This window comes from Siniperca chuatsi, linkage group LG12, assembly GCF_020085105.1.
Source record: "Siniperca chuatsi isolate FFG_IHB_CAS linkage group LG12, ASM2008510v1, whole genome shotgun sequence".
NCBI lineage: Eukaryota > Metazoa > Chordata > Actinopteri > Centrarchiformes > Sinipercidae > Siniperca > Siniperca chuatsi.
In genome coordinates, this window is record NC_058053.1 from 10153543 (window position 1) to 10175470 (window position 21928).

A 21928-nucleotide genomic window follows, 5' to 3' on the forward strand; every position below is an offset into this window, starting at 1 on the left:
CCCATTTTCCGCCTGCTGTTGATGGCCTTCAGAGTTTCTACTAGCTGGTAAAAAAGACCACTGTGGCAGAAGTGAACCTCCCTATCTTTATGCTGACTGTAAACTCATAAGTCAGCCAGATCATGGCAGTGCCACGTTCCTGGTGCCGACTTCAAGAACTGCAAATGCACACATAATTTCTCCTGACTCTTTTTCTCTTTCTCCAAATATGAGGGGATTTACTCCAGGCCAAGACACTCCCCTGCTGTTAATCCTTGTGCTTTATAATTCTCCACACCCAGCCTCAGTGCATGTGTGTGTGTGTAACAAAGATTGATGCTTGTGCATACATCAGATGAGCTTCACTGTATGAATCACAAAATATTGAAAAGGTTATGTCTGACAGGAAATTATCACAGGCCTTAGCTTCTCTACGCCTCTCATGCATGTGCACAGTACTGGAGTGTGTGTGTGTGAGTGTGTTTCGCAAAGCAGCCCATCATAGGCACAACAAATCATATACTAACCTCACTGGCACAAAGCATTTACCAAAAGGGCCATCTGCATTTTAATGACTATGCCTAATTTATCTATGGCTAGCGTACATTATTACAAGCGACTTGATATTCCCCACAACACAGAAATTCACATGGCTGTCTCATTTCTGCTGATGGCAACGCTATGCTAATGGTGTTCGAATTTTCTGTGCACCTTTGCGAACAAGCCCATCACAGAGTGGTTTAGGTGGATGTTTCTAGGGAAGCATATGTGCAAAAGTATTTGTATGTATGCACAGCACTGCAGTCGCAGAAAATCTGATCACTGCAGCATGCAAGTTTTCCTTTTCTTGTTGAATGAATATGCTGACCTTACGCACACTTTAAACCTTTTCAAAAACCACTGCAGTTTCTACATTGCTGAGAATGTGACAAGAGGCATTCTTCATCAAAACAATGTGCCTGGCTGATGACCTCTTCCAGTGTCATGTTGTAGCTGTGTAGTCAGTGTTTGCAGGACTGTAACATATTATAGAATAAATGTTCTGCTGAGAATGATTCAGATGAAATACTGAAGGTGGTTCCATGTACAGTTTACGCAAATGTAACACTGGGTTTCACAGTGATGTGCATTTGTTGAGGAGAATCTAGTAATTACTGCTACATTAACCCTGTACTAAAAATGCAGAAAAAAAACTGTTTTACAGTGTAAGTTGTGGAAATAAATCAGTTCAGGTGATAGACTGGGACAGGAAGATTATGTATCACTGTACTGTAAAACCCAGTCTGTTCCCACTACATTAACAACTGTGTGTGTGTATGGATACATCACATGAGTTTGTCCAGTTTTATTCACTGGTCTGGTTCATTTCCCAACAAGTGATGGAATTCCAACCAGCAACTGTGCAGCCACAAGCCAGCTCATGTAAAGGAGGTCAGACACAGAAGAATAAGGTGGCAGAATTCTTTCTCTAGCTGAAACAGTGTTGGAAGAAGTTGTGTAATATAGGATTTACTATATAAGATTAAGCTCATCACTGCTCGTTTCCAGAAGTCGATGCCACTGTACCACACTGTTGTGAAACTCCCAAAGGTTATTAATATTATTGTAATCTTTATTTATATAGCATTCTTGTATAGCACAGCTATACAATTTTGTTGTAAGATTTAGATCTAGGTTTATACCTTTTCACCCAACTTTTACACACAGCAAGAAATCTCCATGTTCAACTTGGCAAATTGAACATATGACCCAGGGACAGAATTTTTAGTTTAGCTAACACTGGTACTTCCTGGAAAAATAAAAACAAACAAACAAAATATAACACAAAAAACAAAATGTACAAACCAACAAAAAAACCCTAACTTATTTTCTTCAAATAAGTTAAGAATCTGGCAGTGTACTGTATGTTTCCAATAAAAAATCAACTTGTTTCAAGAATGATCTATAAATAAGTCTTTTTCAGGTTCAATTTGAGACAATTCGTGAAGCAAAGGAAATTGCACTGAAGATGAGGCCAGATTACTTTTTGAGATGTGTGACTTTTGCCATACATCACAAAAGCAACAAAGTCTCAAAGTCAGCTTTATTGTTGGCAGGATAAACCCCTTTTGAGACACATTTAATTTTCAAGACACTTTTTACATACATTACATTTCACAAAAAAAGAGAGCTAGAGATTAAAAGGCTGATGCAGTTGGAAAAACCACCTGGCCTAATCTGTAAATAATTATATGTTAAGTTCTACAAAAAAAGTCACAATATTATATAATATAATATTTAATAATATTATAACTTACAGTAATTGGTACTGTGTGGGCTATTTGTGTGTATGAATCGTACTCCTCTATCCCCAACAGAGACATTAGCTCTCAGTAACCTCAGTAACAAATCCTTTGAAACTAGCTTCTAGTTGAGGTGTGAAAAAAGGTTATACTGTATGGTGTGTAAAATACAAGTAAAATGAAAATGTGGACAACGTTTGCGATTTCCCAGAGTTCTACTCAGCACACTTGTATAAACTGGATGATGAGAGAAGATGACTAAATCATTAAAACCATCAAATTGTTATTAACATGAAAACATACAATAAATAGTCTATCAACAAAACTGCAACACTATGTCTGGCCAGTGTTTGACACTAGTACAAGAATAAATCTGCTGAATCCCAAAGTTCGATATTCTTCGACATACAGAAAGCAGTTTGGTTTACAAAGGAAGTGTTGAGTATGTATAGGAAGTAGTGCGGGTTGAGTCTTGAGACTGTTTTTCAGTGGTCCTAAACAATCTCATCTGCAAGCACTTAAGGGCTTGAACATCTACAGCAAGCACAGAGGGAAAATCACGTCAGTCAGCACCCACACTGCTTAAAGTAAGCTACACTTTGTGACAATACTTTTGTAGCACTGTTAAGGTTATAATGGTTCCATCTGTATCGCTGGCAGTTAGCTTGGTAATATACAAAAGCCAAGAAGGTAAGGGGTTTATCAGGTTCAGATAGTGTTAGGCTGGAAACACTCAAAAGATTTGTTCATTCATTATTTGCTAGCACTAATAACATGCTACCTGCAGGGGTGTAATGTACTGTAATTCATTTTGAGGTACTTTACTTGACAATTTTTATTTTATGCTACTTTATACTTTATACTCCACTACATTTCAGAGAGAAATATTGTATTTTTTACTCCACTACATTTATTTGACAGCTTCAGTTGCTAGTTACTTTTCAGATTAAAATTTTACATGCAAAACATATGAGGAGCTTAGAAAACATGATGCAGTGGTTTGCTATTAAACTAACCAGTAGTGTATTGACAAAAGAGGTTGCTCTTCAACAATGGGAAAAGTGCAAAGCACTTTGTACTTTGTTTTGATAAGTGCTCTATAAATAAAGTTTTTTTATTATTATTATTATTCTTATAGACCCAAATTCCAATGAGTATATTCCAAAAAATTAAAAAAGGCACATGCCGAAATGCATAAGTGTTTTTTTTATTGTGATGTGAGCCAAATAAACAAGTGGAATGTGAGTATTTTGTTCTCCTTGACTTGAATTTTTGAGATGTGCTATCTTTTTTGATTTTTTGGAATATAACCAGTAGTGTATTAAGTACCTAAAATTGACTACACGCTGACAAATTACAAGATTAAGTTATAATATCCAATAATACAATGTATTAATAATAATATAACACTCTTAAAGGTGTGTTTCTGGTTTCTGCCTAATAATCACTGATCAATCACTGAATAGTTTTGTACTTTTACTTAAGTAACATTTTAAATGCAGGACTTTTACTTGTAATGGAGTATTTTTAAACCATGGTATTTCTACTTTTACTTAAGTAAGTAAAGTATCTGAAACCACCACTGGCCACCTGTCACTAAAAGCTGAGACTGCACTGTGAAATAGTCACGACTACTTGAAATTCTGGAAATAAAAACCAGGATCATCAGCATATGGGCTGGATTGCACACTGTACAATTATAGCCAATATACAGCCAGCTATGTAATCAATAACCTCCATCAAATGGCACATCAGTGACACTGACCATTGACACACTGACCAAACTCTAGTTCCAGTTAAAGTGATAGTGGTAAAATACATCATCAGGCTGCTTTTCACTTTTCATCACTGGCTGTCTTTTTCCTTGAGCATTTTAAATAGCTGCAGCTGAGTATATTAGTGATGAAATGGGTCTTGTGTACAGCTTGGGGACCTGTCACCACTATGTGCTAAACTAGGCATCCTAATGAAATAAAAAGGCTGCGTGTAACATTGAGTTACCTGTAAAAGCTAGAGCTGTCCCCTGTGACATAGAATAATGCATTTAATGTGTTTTGGCTGTATGAGAAAATGTATTTCTCCCAGACTCCCACAGCAACACAAGGATAGATGGAAGGAGAGAAAGAAGGGAGGAGAGAACAAAGATGAAAGAAAAAACAAACATGTTTAGAAACAGGAGAGAGAGAAGGAGGAGGACAAACAACCAATAGAAAAAAGGAGAGAGAGACTAGTCAAGGGAGGATAGGAGAGGAAGGAGGGAGAAAACAGAAAACACAGTGTTTGCAAATCACAAATTAAAAGCATAAGCGTTCTACACACCAAACCATGTCCCAGAGGAAATATGGGCCTTTCAGCATAAAAATCTTATTTGGAGCATGTAGGTAGGTAGAGTCAACCTCTCCTTGGCCTTCTGCCATAATTTACAGCAGCAGTTAAGGACGCAAAACTAAAAATACTAGAGGAACATTAACTTAATGTCATTTTGAGTTGACTCTAGGCCTGTCTTTCTCCACAAACTGCATCAAAGGCTACAGACGACGACGACGACAGTAAAGATCATGTATTTAACAATGCTTGCTAATTTTAAATTTGAATAAGAACTCATAGCCATGGCCCCACAATCCTATAAATTGGTTATTTTAACAATAGCAGAACTGTTTATCATGCGCGCAGATTGAAAATATACAATGAAAGACATTCTGATTAGATAGTGGTGGTCAAGAATTTCAGAGATCAACTCCTGCTCTGGAATAAGGGTTGAAGGATAAAGTGTGGAAAATTCCACAGGAGTCTAACTCATGACCAATGAGTTATGGTTTGAATTTATCAAGCTTTGCCATCTACACGTGAAATGCCGTTAAATTTTGCAGAGTCGCTCTAAGTAGATGTGAGTGCACCTGTCCTCTAAGTTTGATTGCAATTTATTCATGTATTCAGGAGTTATTGTGTAGCTACAGTAGATGGATGTGGCAAACAATTACATGAACAGCTTGCCATTTAAAAAAGAAAAGAAAAACCTTTTTCAGGCTCATTCGAAAATGGTTATAAATACAACTTGGTAAGGAGCGGATGAAGTGTTGGGAAAAAAACCTGTTAAAACATTAAAAGGTGCCCTGTGGAGTTTTCTTGTGTGAATCCTTGAGGTTTAACCAACACGTTGAATGCATTTGCATCCATGTTTACTTGCTAGCAGGCTTCTTTCCTGCCTTTGCTGGCCCCAGTGCTGTGTTTCTTGATGCATTACTGCTACCTTGATTGGTGGAATCATGTCTAACCACTGGCAGGAATCTGTCACCTGTGCAAGCAAACAGGGACCCACTAAGAAAAACATTGCTCCATAGTGTTACTAGTAGTCAGAAACTTAACAGGGTACCTTTAAAAATATGCAATAATCTCTTCATAGCTCCATGGTCTGTACTATGTAAAGATGCAGAGAAAAATTATTTTCCTTCAGGGTTCATAAGTGATGAAATCAAACATGAAATGCTCTTGCCATATTGTGGTGCTATCCCTGCCAAAAATAATGACGGGTTCCCTGGCTCACAGTCTTCCATCAGATTTCACCAAACTCTAATAAGCATTTCAGTTATTCTGCTAATATGGGAATGAACGATGGAGAGGTAGCAATGCATTTGTGTTCACCCACCTAACCATATAATCCATAACAGGGACAACATTATTATGGATTGAACTGAACTGTCTGAATATATCCTATCCCAAAACACATCATATCCGATGTGATGGACGTATCTCTTTCATATATTTGCAGATGAGGCATACATTGATATACATGTATGGAGACCTCACCATAGCATATAGAGCTTTAACAGCTAATTAAAGATCTGCATTTGTGATAATTAATAATATATAGCTTATTAGGCTGTGATCTCTTTCATTTCAATTTATCACCATACAAAAGTGTATGGCAGCAGTGCTAAGTAATAAAAGGGTTATAAGAGTGGTGTGAGAAAAGATTAATAAGTAATAAGCTATAAGAAGTTACACTTGACCTACATAAATGCTTGTGTAGCCAGCAGTGAAAATGTCCCTCTTGAGCCACCATATGTCCCTCCCTAGCCTATGGAGCCCCAGAAGGATCACAGAAAAAATATGTATATTGTATGACGAAATGCTATTGCGTACCCACAAGATACAATTTGTTTGCACGTTTTAATTAACTTGTGGCCACAAGATAAGTGCATATAGAGAGAACCGCTTAAAGGGCTTAACCAACCGATGCGCCAATACAGATATCTCTCCATAGCCTTCATGACGGGAGGAAAAGGCAGCAGCCAGGGTAAAGTGTAATATTTAGTGTTATCTGTTCTGTCATTCTCTTATTCCCCTTACTTTAAGCCCCACAGCAAAGCAAGTACACATTTTGACTGTAAAAAATCTACTAACAGGCCACTTGTGTTAACTTTCCTTCCCAGCAGCAGCTCTAGAGATGTCAGCTCTCAGCTCTGCTGTCGGCTGTCTGGAAGTGGAGTAAAGTTAATATAGAAAAGGGTCCGATAAGGATGTGCTTCCTTTCCACAACCCAGTGCTGAAAAGGGACCTGGTATGTCCTCACATCAGCTTTCAGCTAACGCTAAGATACCAAAGACTGTTGTGTTATGTGTGCTCAATGTTATGCTCTAGGTCCCACTTCAGAGCGAGCCTTGTGTCTCTGCTGAGTCCGTGGTATGAGCCTATGAGGTATTGCACAATCCATGAGACAGACAAGGTAGAGGTCGCAGATAGTTTGTTTGTTCTGTAGCATGTGTGTGTGGCAGCAGATCAGTATTTTTGTTCTCTTGTAGATTGCTTGCCACTGCTGCTTTGTTGGGATAATTTGTTTTGTTTATCTTGTTTTGTTTAGGTTGATTTGCTGTATCCTTCTTTATTTTGCTTTTGTGTATATTTTGGTGAAGCTTAATATAGTTTCTTGTTGTATGTTAAGTTAACACTATTTGTTCTTGGTTATATTTTACATCTTTCCCAAAGAGTTTTATTGCTTATGGTAGTTATTTGTGCCTTGTGGTGAAAGTTTTAATTGACCACAATTTTCCCCCACTACAAATGGCTAAAACTCATTAATTATTTACTCATTTGCTTTCATTGTGCATTTGATATGTAGTATTTTTTATCATTCAATGTATATAAAATACAATAGATTTAAAATAAATGATTGTCCATTCTTAATAGTTTATACCTGTGTATTGCTTGTTGCATATATCTTAATCTATAATAAAAGCTGTATTCTTGGGTAGGTCCTTGTCTCTGCGTTTCATTGACTGCTAAATGTATCATTTATTGAATCTGTGGCATTTAACTTTTTTTTTAGTTGATTTCTTTTTATATGTGAAGTTAAAGGGTCATTGCAATTCAAAGTTCCTAGCTAAATTAACTCTTGCCACTGCCCGGCCACACTTGTTGTATGAAAAGACCGATGTTATTTGTAAAATATGATCTTTGACACATTGTGATGAACTTGTGCTGTATATTGAGAGTACTGTAGATGTAATGGGAAGGATCAAGTTGTTCACCCTAACAAAGCAGAATCTAACTTTTAAAGATCACAGTGTAAAAGTGACACAACATACAAGTAACTCTAAACATCAAGTAAAAATCAAATAATACATACTCACCACCCTGATCAGTGCTGACGGTGATGATGGCTACCTGGCGAGGGAAGGAGCTCATGTCTGACACACCATTGAGGGACTCAATCTCAAAGGTGTAGTTGGCGTGTGCTGAGAAGTCCATGACAGTGACAGTGGCGTTGGTCAGGCCTAACGGTCGTGGTAGGAAACGAAGATCCTCCTCACAGAGCTGGCACTGGTCGGCCTCGGGGCCACAGCGTTTGCACTGGACGTTGTAGGTGAGATCCCGGCGACCCCCAGTGTCACTGGGAGGTGACCACTCCAGCATCAGACAGGTGTCGTTCAGATTAAATAACAAGTTGCGGGGAGGAGATGGAGGGCCTGTCAGTAGGAGAAAAAAGAAAGAAAAATAATTGGTAACACTTTATTAAGGTGCACATATTCATCATTAACTAGTTGCTTATTAGCATGCATATTAGTAGCAAATTGGCTCTTTATTAGTCATTATAAAGCATAAATTAATGCCTTATTCTTAAACTGCCTTAAGCTGTGAAAATCAGGCTATGGTTTGTGCTACACTGTGTGACTAGCTAACGTTGCTAACAGTTATCTAAGACAATGAGGTGATTATCAAAATGAAAAAAAAACACTATATACAAAAGCGAATGGTAAATACTATAACAAAATGTACAATGCTAATTGTGAAAAGTGAAGTAACTAACTTAAGGATGAAAAAGCACTGTAAGGTGATCACTAAGGTTGGAGGCAAAGGTAACGTTACCTAACGTTACTGCTGCCTAACGGTAGAGTTAACAGGAAGTAAACTCGATGCTTCACATCGATGAGACTAATCGCTAAAGTCGTTTTCTGTTGCTAACCTCAATAAATATATTTATACACCTCCAATTGATCTCTCCTTATTGAACTGTGGAAGATCAGTGTTTTTTTACAAAGTGCTAAAGTTTGCAAGCAAACAAAACAATTTACTGCTATCTCGGTTGAGATGGATTTCGAGACATTTAATTTAATCAAACAAGTTCATTAGAGTAACCAAATTGCCAATATTTACGGTGCAGGAGAGAAGATACAATACAATAGCATGTGTACTAAGAAAAGCACAGGACCCAAAATTGACCCCTGAGGTACACCACAGCTGAATTCTAAATGCTCTGCACATATATTAACATAGTCTGTTAATCTATTCTCCAAAACAGCTCTATTTCACACAGGTACATTGCAGTATAAAATTGTTAAGGTTAAATATCACATATTAATGCTGTACCACATAACTCTTCATAATGCATTCCTCTCTCGTGCGGTAAACAAGTTATTTCACCTCCCTCACATTTCACTTTGTTGAGATATTTTTGTACTCTCTGGATGTGTGTGTTTGTGTGTTAGGGTAAGTATTGTGCTATAGCAGGCAGCCAGCTGTCAACAGGGTGGAGTTAAAAGACCTGAGGGATTTGAACACTCCCGTCCTGCCAAGCTCACTGTCTGCCTAGACAATAGGATGTTTCCCTCTTCTTCACCATCCCTCCATCCCTCTCCCTCCCTACCTTTGCTAAAAGTCTCAGCAGACAGGAAAGCTCCTCCTACTCCTCCTCCACTTCTGTCAGCGTATGTCCATTCTCTCTCTCTTTATCTCCTTTTGCCTCTATCTGTCATTATCTCACCTCCTCTATTCTCTCCATCGAGGAGATTCCACCCACCTCCCCTCCTGCAGAGCAACCCCACTGCCATCAATCAGCTCCTATTCTCCTCTAGGGGGAGATTGGTATCAGCATCCTCCTTCCTTTCTCTCTTCACTGTCTCCTCCATACAGCCTTTACACTTTCTCTCCACCTTTATCTCTCCTCATGTGACATCCTCTCTTCCTTGCTCTCCGCCTTTGTTTTCCTCTCAGGCCCTCAGCCTTTAATCTCCATTTCTTTTCTTTGTTTACTTAGACATCAAGCAAATAGTTTATGCTCTGGCCTACAAACTCCTGATTAAAATGCATTATGTGCATAAACACAGAACTCAGAGCTTGTTAGAATAGATGTGGTAGTCTACTTCTTTTAGTCTGCTGGGTTGTCACACCCCCACAAGCCTTTATACACAGTGTTTGTTTGTACTGGGAGCAAAAGTGGCCTTGGATATTTAGAATGTGCTTTTGCCTGGAATATTTAGTGCGACAACAAACAGGAGCCCTTGAACAAGGCACTAAAAAACAATTTAGCATGTTGAGTCTGGTGTCTATTTGTAAGTAGGCATTGATGACCATTTTTTCATATTTTACTATTACTTCACAAGAAGATAAATTACCCAACCATTTTCAGAGTAGAGTTATGGCTTTTTGCTGGTGTCTAAATGTTATATTATATGTAAATACTGTTAATTTAGATGGTATCAGCCTGGTTATTGGTCTAATGTCTTCATATTTCAGAGGAAAAAAAAGAGTTGAAGAAGCTAGATCTTGATCTGAAACACCTTTCTCCAACATGTTGTTTTTGTGGTAGGCATATATAAACCTATTGGATCAATACTTAATTGTTAAATTTGTGGAGATAAGTTGGTTTAACTGCTAGTAGAGCAGTGATTTTACAGATGAACTGCTCTAATAGCTATCCAACAGTAAGAGACTGTTGTTGCACTGGAAAGGAAAGCCTGCAGGTTTAAATGTATTGTATAAAAGGATTTCTATAAGCAGATCTCCTCTGCAAACTCACAGCTTCGCCACAATGACTTGGCTTCGTCTTGCCGTAAAAGACAAATACACTCTTCCACCCTGTAGAGCTCTCAGACGTGGCCCCCGTCTATCTCAGTGACAGCTAAATGGCTTTTTAATTAAAGGAGAATTAGTCCGGTTAAACTGTAATTTAATGCAAATATGAAGTCGTAATGACAGTCAGTGAATCATCAATGAAGATGAGGCAGCTGAACAAAGGCCATGTAATTCATCCAGAGACTCTCTAATGTACAGTTTCACACCCGATAAGTCCTGGAGACGAGACTGGACAGCAAATTCTGAGAGACCACTGGAGTAATCCACCAGCTCTAGAGACAAAGCAATAACTTACCCAGACAAGCATACACAAGTATAGAAATCTTTAACGTGAATTCACAATTAACATAGTTGCAGTGATGGCAGTGTGGTTCAAAGCTCTCCAATGACTCTGATCACATCAAAAAGGATGACTAAAATTCCTATACATCTATGTGGTTATGTGTCTAATGAGTAATAGACACAAGCCCTGTTTGCTGGTATACTCACGTGTACAAGCCATAGTTGGAGGATCTTTCTCAGCCCTGAAGAAGCCCTTCTCACAGCGGCAGATAGCAGCGCCTTCTCCATAGCTGAAACTATGCGGAGGGCACTTTGAACACTTGATGTTTCCAGCATATGCCTTGTAGAAACCTGGGTGGCATGCTGGTGGTGACAGAAAGACAATATGACAGGATATGAGAGCAAAGCCAGGCCATGTTAATTGGCACACATGATATGATGTGATATCCCATATCAACATAATGTTTCCCAGTGCATGAGGACCCAAGGGGACACACATTGTTTGCTGTTAAGAAACCAAAAATGACATAATGTTTCTAAAATTCCTATCTATATGATTTGTTTAAAGCAGCCATACAAATAACATAAATAAACAAGAGGCAATGGAGTTTCCTGGTGTTTGTCAATAATTATCATCAATTTAGCATTATGCTAACCATGTCTGAAATCTTGGAAATTCATTTCTCAGAGCATTAAAGACTTAACAAATTCATGAAAATCAGGTTTTCTTTTCAAATATGGAAATTGATGCAGCAAGGTTCACTAAAATGTAATGAGACATCTGCTCTGGTTTTGGGAACTTTTACTGTACGTATTAAAAAGTAGATTTTTCAGTTTACATGAAAACAAAAGAGCTTAATGGACACACAAAGACACACATATTTATTAATTATTTTTTCATGAAAATGTTTTACTTTGAGAATTAATTAATTTTTCTCAACTGGACTCAAACCACTGAAGAAATCCACACATATTTTTCTCCTGAATAAGAAAAAAGGGTTAACCCTGAGGATACTGATAGTCACAGCTTTATAAGACCGAATTTATATTTCTTGCTGGTGTGTAACTCTCAATGAATAATTAAAGCTGAGGAAAGTGTGATGACAGAACGGCTCTTTGACAGAAAACATACAAATATATCACATGTTACACCAGTCTGAGGGTGTTTTTGCACCTAGTTGTAGTTTTTTAGACTACTGGAATGTTTTACCTTTACTGTAGTTTACTTTGTTGATCCATATAAAAACCCAATAGACTGTATTGATGGGCAGTTTTATAAATCAACTGAGGAGCTTAATGAGTAGATCAAAGTTGTTTTTATTAAATTTTGGGTTTCCAATCTTCCATGTCTTCATTAGAAAAACATCATGGGGTCAGAGAAGTTTCCAGCTATTATCCAGCCACTGACAGCTCTTCATTGAAGTTAGGCTCTATGATGGTAACACTGAGTGAAATATTCAAACCAAATACTCCATGTTATTATCTCTACACCATTCCATCAAGTGAAAGTTTAGACACACTTCCCCAAAATAAAACCAACATGATGAGCCCTGCAGCTAAGAGAGCTATTTTGATGCTTTTTCTCAAGATGTAGGGAAGTTTCCCCTCATTTATGCGGTGGGGGATTTCTGTACATATGATGCTGGTGTTTTGAAGAAATTAATCTCTTATTTCAGAATACTTGGTGCACCAACTGAGGAAGTTATCTCCCTCTCTCTCTCCCCTCTTGAAGCTGTTCATGCTTCATGGTTCTGTTTTTTATGACGGCTGTATTGCCTCCACTAAAACACTAACCTGACCATGGAATAAGCTTACCTTTAAACATTTATAGGCCTATCACCTATAGGCTGTTGATTTTGTCTGTATGTACTTTTATTTATTTTATTTATTTATTGAGCGAGGATCACATAGAATTGTTTTTTTTTATATTTTTAGTTTGCATGCTCATGGAATTTTTCTTCAGTGGGTTTGTGTTTGCATCTGTTTGGGCTGGTCATTAATTCAGTTAACTAGCCAACTGATATAAATTAGTCAGATCTTGACCTCCCATTCAAGCCGATCACCTGATGAGAGGTGAAAATGTGTACAGTGGTGTGAAAAAGTGTTTGCCCCCTTGCTGAAGTTTGTCACACTTAAATGTTTCAGATCATCAAACAAATTTAAATATTAGTCAAAAATAACACAAGTAAACACAAAATGCAGTTTTTAAATGAAGGTTGTTATTATTAAGGGAAAACAAAATCCAAACCTACATGGCCCTGTGTGAAATAGTGATTGCCCCCTAAACCTAATAACTGGTTTGGCCACCCTTATCAGCAACAACTGCAATCAAGTGTTTGTGATAACTTGCAATGAGTCTTTTACAGCGCTGTGGAGGAATTTTGGCCCACTCATCTTTGCAGAATTGTTGTAATTCAGCCACATTGGAGGGTTTTTTAGCATGAACTGCCTTTTTAAGGTCATGCCACAGCATCTCAATAGGATTCAAGTCAGGACTTTAACTAGGCCACTTCAAAGTCTTCTTTTTATTCTTCTTCAGCCATTCAGAGGTGGACTTGCTGGTGTGTTTTGGATCATTGTCCTGCTGCAGAACCCAAGTTCGCGTCAGCTTGAGGTCACGAACAGATAGCCAGACATTCTCCTTCAGGAGTTTTTGGCAGACAGCAGAATTCATGGTTCCATTTATCACAGCAAGTCTTCCAGATCCTGAAGCAGCAAAACAGCCCCAGACCATCACACTACCACAACAATATTTTACTGTTGGTATGATGTTCTTTTTCTGAAATGCGGTGTTACTTTTACGCCAGATGTAATGGGACACACACCTTCCAAAAAGTTCAACTTTTGTCTCGTCAGTCCACAGAGTATTTTCCCAAAAGTCTTGGGGATCATCAAGATGTTTTCTGGCAAAAATGACATGAGCCTTAATGTTCTTTTTGCTCAGCAGTGGTTTTTGTCTTGGAGCTCTGCCATGCAGGCCATTTTTGCCCAGTTTCTTATGGTGGAGTCATGAACACTGACGTTAACTGAGGCAAGTGAGGCCTGCAGTTCTTTGGATGTTGTTGGGGGGTCTTTTGTGACCTCTTGGATGAGTCGTCGCTGTGCTCTTGGAGTAATTTTAGTCGGCCGGCCACTCCTGGGAAGGTTCACCACTCTTCCATGTTTTCACCATTTGTGGATAATGGCTCTCACTGTGATTCGCTGGCTTTACAAATGGCTTTATAACCTTTTCCACACTGATAGAACTCAATTACTTTCTTTCTCATTTGTTCCTGAATTTCTTTGGATCTCGGCATGATGTCTAGCTTTTGAAGATCTTTTGGTCTACTTCACTTTGTCAGGCAGGTCCTATTTAAGTGATTTCTTGATTGAGAACAGTAACCGATTGGCAGTAATCAGGCCTGGGTGTGGCTAGAGAAATTGAACTCAGGTATGATAAACCACAGTTAAGTTGTGTTTTAACAGGTGGGGCAATCACTATTTCACACAGGGCCATGTAGGTTTGGATTTTGTTTTCCCTTAATAATAACAACCTTCATTTAAAAACTGCATTTTGTGTTTACTTGTGTTATCTTTGACTGATATTTAGATTTGTTTGATGATCTGAAACATTTAAGTCTGACAAACATGCAAAAATCAGGAAGGGGGCAAACACTTTTTCACACCACTGTATATGAGTTGCCTTTTCAAGATGAGTGTTGTTTTGCGAGAAAAAAAATGTATATCAAGATAAAGTAAAAAAAAAAAAAGAACATTATGTGCTGTGTTTGGGCTCGCTGGTAAGAAACAGATAACAAAATAAAGAATTTGTACTCAGTGTTTCAAAGGCGAAGTGCGAACAAAAAGGTACAAAAAGGTCTAATGCTAATGGTGTGTTCAGGCTCAGTAGGTAGCAGACTATGAGAGAGCTAAATACCACAGTAATAATATTTACATACATAAAGAACACTGTATATTATACCAAAAAGGAAGTGGAAGCAAAATCTAAAGCGTGTCTTGCCTGCCAAGATAAGCAGCAGATGTTTGTGAATACACTGTCTGTTTCAACTGACTTCATCATTTACACTAAATTTAAGAAAGAAGAAAATATTTTATTGACGGTAATAAATTCTTAATTAATCGTGTCTTCTTGTAAATTCAGCTTAATGTAATACATTAGGTTATTTCTTTCCTTGTGTAAAAAGCATTTTGTCAGTATGTCCTTGCATGTTGCTGTACCGGCGTAGGGCTACTCTATGTCTAGATAAATGATATGCCTTTTTTAATTAAGCTGCCCAGATGAGTGCAGCGCACACCGTTGCACACACAGTTATTTCTTACTGTATATCATTCATTTCCCACCCAAATTGCTTTCATTTTTCACGCAGTTCTGTTGAATAACGCATCTCTTGGCGCTTTCATGGCACAGAAAAGACGGTATAATCAGTAACTAGTCTCTTTCAACCATCTCGCTTGCTCACTCTCTAATTTGAACAATAACCTATATTTTATGTTAGCTAATACATAAAAACAACTATCTGTATCAGTGTCACAAACGCTTCATTAGAAGTATGCTCTGTGTGGCAAGCACACTCAATGAAAATGTCCAGTAGCAATGGCAAACTTGAAGTAAAACACTACAGCAGTCTGATGACAGTAAACAGTGTCAGCTTCCATAATGACTGCTCCTGGTGGATAGATAAAGCATTGCAACTGGTTTGCACACATGGTGCTTAGGGGGATTATGAGGTGGAAGAAACATCATTTCTACCTATTCAGCTTAAGAACTTAAAAGTCACTTGCATATTGTAAATTCATTTTAGAAAGAATACTTCTAAAGCTATAACTCCCTGTATTCTTGCCTAACAGAGAGAGGGGTTTTAAACACCTCGGTTTGGTGTATGAAAAATGTTGCTAAAATGAGTCTGTTTTTGTTCTAATCCAGCACTGAATTTATTCCTATCAAAACCACATTTTTTGTATTAAAATTCACAGAACGAACAGAATAAGTTGGCCAAGAATGCATGCATTAGGAGTTTTGTACTGCCATAGTATGAAAATGTGCAATGTCTCCTTTCCTAGGCTAAAGCAGATAGGAAAGGAAGGAGTGAAACATCTTTTTAAAATAAATTGAAGCAAGTGACTGCCCCGATGTGGGTTTGATTGATAAATTATGACTTGTTTAAAATGCTTCAGTGTGAAACATAAAACAAACTCAGGCATAAACATAACACATAAAAGCAGCTTCCCTTATTAGAAAACTAAGAAAATGGACTATAAGCTTACAAGAGTTTGCAAAAGTCTGGATATTAGAAACCGACTGCAATAGCCTTTTAATAGTATTTTCTCAACCTCCAAAGCACTTCCATGTCACAAATGTGCAAAAGTCTCTTGCCTAGTGAGATTTCCATTGCTGCTGGTTGTCACCACGCACATCGATTTAACAAGGTAACACAAGCTGAGCCGTTTGAAGGGAATCACCTTGAAGCCCCTTTGTGTGTCTCCATTGCTTCCTGTGATAAATGGAGCTGTAGGGAGGACAAGGAAGTGCCTGAAACCATGACTGCTCTGATCAAATGGGGACAATTAGGACAGAGGCAAAGAGGGTCGACATTGACGTTTTTTGTGTTGTTTGTTAAAGCTTGTTAAATTACACACTTACTGTATTAGTGACCAATATTATACAGTTGAAAATGACCAGTGCTGTATTGGATATAATGATATTTGAGTCTTTTATGACGTATTGATCAGACTCTATTCAAGAATATTTGTATTTTACAATCACTGTTATCCACTATTTCAATAGAAATTCTTAGTGTCCCACTCCCATGACTAAAGATTTAAAAAGGCTGAATATTGACCACTGATGACTTCAATTTCAAAATATTCAAATTGATATTGGGCCTCAAAAATTTGACATACACACATGCATGCAGCACACATACACACACGAACAAAGAATATCCATATCAGTATGATAAGTGGCAACCCCTATGGCATACCAAGGCTGCCTTCATCATTAACCTCTGATACCGGTATGTCCTTGAGTCAAAACCCGTCAGTCAACCCCCCCACCCCACTAGACCCTGTTTTAGACTCTGTCAACCTAATGATGCCTCCGTCCGACCTTCGCTGAACTGAAGGGATGTTCCTTTTCGAACCTTGCAGCGTCCTGCTGCAATCTGTCTGGCCAGGCTCTGTTCCAAGGCCAAGTGGTGCTGTACAATGGCTGACCATGCATCACCCGAGGATGGACACACATATGGTGGCAAGGAGGTTAGCACACACATGCTGGTATGCACATACACACACACACACACACACACACACACACACACACACACACACACACACACACACACACACACACACATACACAGCAACAGCAGTGACAAACAGCACATGGAACTGATCTAGGCAGCTTGTCAAACGTGAATGAAGCCACTGCTGATCCATCAAGGACAACAATTTCCTCCTTATATACAAGCATGCAAGCACATGCACAATGCAGAAAGACGTCTTATGAGAACAGCTGTATGAAAAAGCATGGGGGTTATAAGTATATAAGTACATAATATTATCTGTGCTTTATTAGATTTTATTATTATATTTTAAGGATTATAAGTACAATTGCAAACAAGTATAAAAAAATTGACATATTCACTCAACTCATTTAGAAAATAAATGTTATAAGGTGTTATAGATATGCACTTTACAGAGTATAGAACTAAAAACAAAAATCTTGAAAATGTATGTTGTATGGATTCTTTTTATATGACACTTGACAATAGCAATGTGTAGAATGTATACACAATATATATAATATAATATATACACAAGTAGACTAGAGCAGAGCATGGGATGAAATAATAGTATCCTGACCCAATGGCCTTTGGGGCACTGATCTAACTCTAGGCCCTCAGCCCAGGGTTAATGAGATCTGGAAGTCATCCAGAACATCGTCAAGCCAGGGGCTCAGAGCCCCGAGCCGGGTCCTGAGACCCAGAGGCAGCAGATTGCTTGGTGAGGCCTGCTACTTCCTACTCACTGGACCTGAACAAGACCAGAGCAACTGGCAGGCAGATTATGTAAGGGAAGTGGAGCTGTCTGCCTGTGTATATGTCTCTCTACTGTCTATACTGTACTGTATGGCCATCTGCTGGAACGTCTACTTGTTTTTCAGATATTTAAACAGAAATAGATTCTGCCTCAAGTCAGGTGCCGACCACAATTGGTTTACAGTCTATGAAAAATTGTCAGTCCAGTATCCCTAGGAATAATGTCCACAGTAGGTTGGGGCACTGAACTGGAGGTTTCCAATGTTGACATTCTTGTCTGGCGATAAGGTTGAAAATGTAATAGCCAACTTCCACAATCTATAGACATTTACTTAAGAAAGATTTCAACTGAGCTGTCCAATAAACAATACATTTCTCATTCAGTCAAGTATCAACATGAACCCTAACTACATTGGATGAATACACCTCTCACTGTGCAATCATTGGTCTTTAAATTAGATTTTTAAACATTAAAAAAACATGGCAGTTCCTCTGGAAACAACTGAATATTTCTCCTCAACTATACACCCCCTCAGGTTCTAAATAATATTTAGGTGAAAAGAGCACTCTTAATTTTATGGGGGCCCCCCTGGTGGCCTAGGGGTTAATATGACAACCCGGCATGGTTCGGTCCTTTGTTGCGCGCCGTTACCCATCTCTTTCTCCTCTAACTTCTTGTCATGTCCCTACTGCAGCTATCTAATGAAGAAATAAAAATGTCCAAAAAATAATTTATATGTATGTATTAAAAACTGCTTTTATAATCATTACACTATGTTTTAATAGTTTATGCAGTCAGGCTCCATCAGTCCTCAGTCGGTGGATGTTTTCTAGACTTTTTTTTAAGACATCCTAAAGAATAATTGAATTGAATACTAGAATAAAATTTCACCAGAGGCAGCACATTCCATAATATAACCATCTTTACTGGTATCTGCATATGTGTGTGTTGTGTGTGTAGGTCTGTGTGCATGCGTAAATGACACACTTTGGGTCTGCAGTGTATAGCTGATGATGGTGGGTTCCTCTCCTGGTGGTCAGCGCAGAAGAACAATTCCAAGAGGAGCACAATTCTGCAGCATTTACTTGCAGAACCACATCAACAAATGTTGCAGAATAGTTCAGCTCTTGAAATCAAAGGCAGCGTGGTGAGGAGGCGATGCAAAAGATGAGATCATTGCAGAGATGGTGGCATTATAGGCGAGATGCAGCCTGAAACTTATTGTTTCACAAAAAAAAGAAGACTATTTTCAGTTTCATTCCACACAAATATTACCGTCCTCAGTGTCCCTTCTATGAAAACTATAAAAGAATAAAAATAAAAGCCTTATTGCTTTTTCTCTGTGCTGACACAGTACACATCTTGTCCACACATATCATGCATATTAGCAGAAAATGTGTGCCTTTCTTTCTCCATACATGATAATATTCATCAAGGAAATTACAACCCTATTTTCCTTGCTCATGCAACATGATATTCAGGTTCACGCCCAAACAAAACAAAAAAGCCTGCCAACATCAGTGAGATAAACAGTATTGAGTTCTCTTATGTCTGTGAGCCAATACTAGTCTACACTGCTTCTAGTTCAATATGCAGTGCCTACTAACACTAGACACTAGCAAAGTCACGGTAGCAGTGGCACTACATTTAATAGTTTCACATGTAATCAGGAACAACACTCTCAAAATCAAAAGCCCTCCTCTCTTCTCTGTGTCAGTCCATCTCTCTTACTCATCAGCCTTCCTCCTGCTCTTCATTAGCTGAAAGCAGTGAACGCTATCTCTGATTTGCACTTGAGGATTAGTGCGCCTCTCCAACACATCTCTGCTGAAGTGTTGAGAATGGTGTTTGCTCAATTAGTGACAGAAGGTGAAAAGTAGTAAAAGCAGTTGTTATTAATAACTATAAAATATGTTTATCTTCCTTTCTTTACTTATTATATTGGATCCTAATCATCAATCACTGTCATCATCTTTAAAACTCATGTCAAAGGTTTGCCAAGCTGCTACAGCTATTGTTGTGTAGTATATGATTGTACAGTGTATTTACATTATGTTTCCTGTGTGATATTTTTCTATGCATGGCATATTTATGTTTTGTATGATTACCTTCTCTTTACTGTATCACATAAGATACATCCAGTGCGTTAGTCAAACACGACCTCACCAGTGTTCACAACCTGCTATTTCAGCCATCTCTTGTACAGACTTCTGCTTTCAACCCAGTGGTTGTTACTGTCTTGTTTTCACTCTTAATGCAACTTCTACTTCAACTAACTGTCATGGTGACACCTGCCCTTTCTCCCTCTCCAGACTCTCTTCCTTCTCTACCTTTGCTGGCACATTGCTGCAAATTTTAGTGCATTACCGTCACCTATAGACTGGTAGAATAGTGTGAAACCATTGGCAGGAATGTTTATCGCATCACCTGTGTACACGTGCATGTGACAAAACAAACGGGGGCAAAACACAAAATCATTGCCCCATAGCGCTAAACTCCACAGGATATCTTTAATTCATCTGCTACTGTGGAAAAATGGAAATCAAAGTATTTACTAAAAATTACACACAAAAATTGCAATATTGTGTGTACTGTCACCAAATCTCAGTTATTGTGATTTTTAGGACAAACAGCCCATCAACTAACATATGTTCTCTCAAATCATTGTTACAAAAAAGTCATCATATATTAACACCAGACTATTTGGTGTACCAGAATCAGACACAACTTGTTTCTGTTGTTGTGTGACATGAATGGCCTTGTACATTTCTACACTCCAGGAAGATCAATTGCAGCAACAATGGAGACACCTGGCATCAAAAGAAAAGTCTGCGATTGGTTGTATTCAACAAAACATTAAAGTTACCATCCAGCTTAGTAAAATGTATTGGTACACTGGATGTTGATATCTTTAAGGGAGATTACTCACACAGAGAAACAGAAGAAAGAGCTAATTAACAACCAGACAATGAGATGAAGATGAAAACACAAAACAGGCAAGAGAGTAAGAGCCAGTTTTCACCAAAGTGCTGGATGGGCTCATTCAGGGGCAGCCATCGCTTATATATCAGTGACATTATCAGAGACAAAGATCTTTTTATGGACCTAACAGGGGTCAGCCTCACTGATCCCTTTACGGCAATGTTTATAGCAGCATAGAAAGTCTTGTGCCAAATGAACTAACAGAGTAGTAAACTTCTCAAAAGACATCCGTTAACTCTGTGTGAGAGCAGAGTTCCTCTCTAAATCTTTCTCTGGAGACAAAACCGTGGCTGGTAGAGGCTTTGGGATGGACAGTAAAGCAGTGTTTTTATAGTCTGAGCTTGACTGCTGAGATAATGTCCTGACCGGCTCCAAGACAGCACTGACCTGTATTAGGATAGCTCTAATGCATGATCACAACAGTAAATCTATGATAGTGCTTATTGTTGTCTAGTGGGCACTGACCCCATCAACTACTGGTGGAATGTGACACTTGAGAAGATCGATACCACTCTCATGTCTGTACGGAATATGAGCTACAGCCAGGTGATCTTTAGTGCTTAGCTTAGCATAGCATAAAAACTGGAAACAGGGCTAGCCTGGTTCTGTCCACAGGTAATAAAATCTACTAAAATGTTGAACTATTCCTGTAACCACCACTGGCCAGTATATTGATGCTCCCCACATGAAGATTTCTGACACCTGAGCTTTCATCTAGCGCTGCGATATCTAAAAACGAATGGCTAGTTTTATGTGAAATTTGCTGTGAACTGTCATTGTCCCAAGAAGAAGAAAGTCCTGAGCCAGAAAGTCCTGCTCGGTAATGTTTTGTTTAGGGTTAACAGATCTACAGCAGTATGTCAGCTGATTTAGGAGACACTACAGTAAAATAGTACTCATAATATTGCTTTTATTTAGAACAATAAAGAGAAAAATATATACATAATTCATGCATGGCACAACATTCCATGGTGGAATACTTGTCTTGTGGGTCAACCCTTTTCCCCTTTTAT

The 21928-nt window shown here is 38.4% G+C and overlaps 1 protein-coding gene across 1 annotated transcript in view; it reads right to left on the minus strand.

The window, feature by feature from the left end:
- epha6 (eph receptor A6) overlaps positions 1–21928 on the minus strand; it is a 166368-nt gene that overhangs the window by 70859 nt on the left and 73581 nt on the right. Inside the window, exons 4-5 of the mRNA XM_044217017.1 lie at positions 11103–11258; positions 7892–8227 (exon numbers count right to left, since the gene is read on the minus strand). Coding sequence (XP_044072952.1) covers positions 7892–8227; positions 11103–11258 — 492 coding nt within the window. The remainder of the gene's footprint in view (positions 1–7891; positions 8228–11102; positions 11259–21928) is intronic.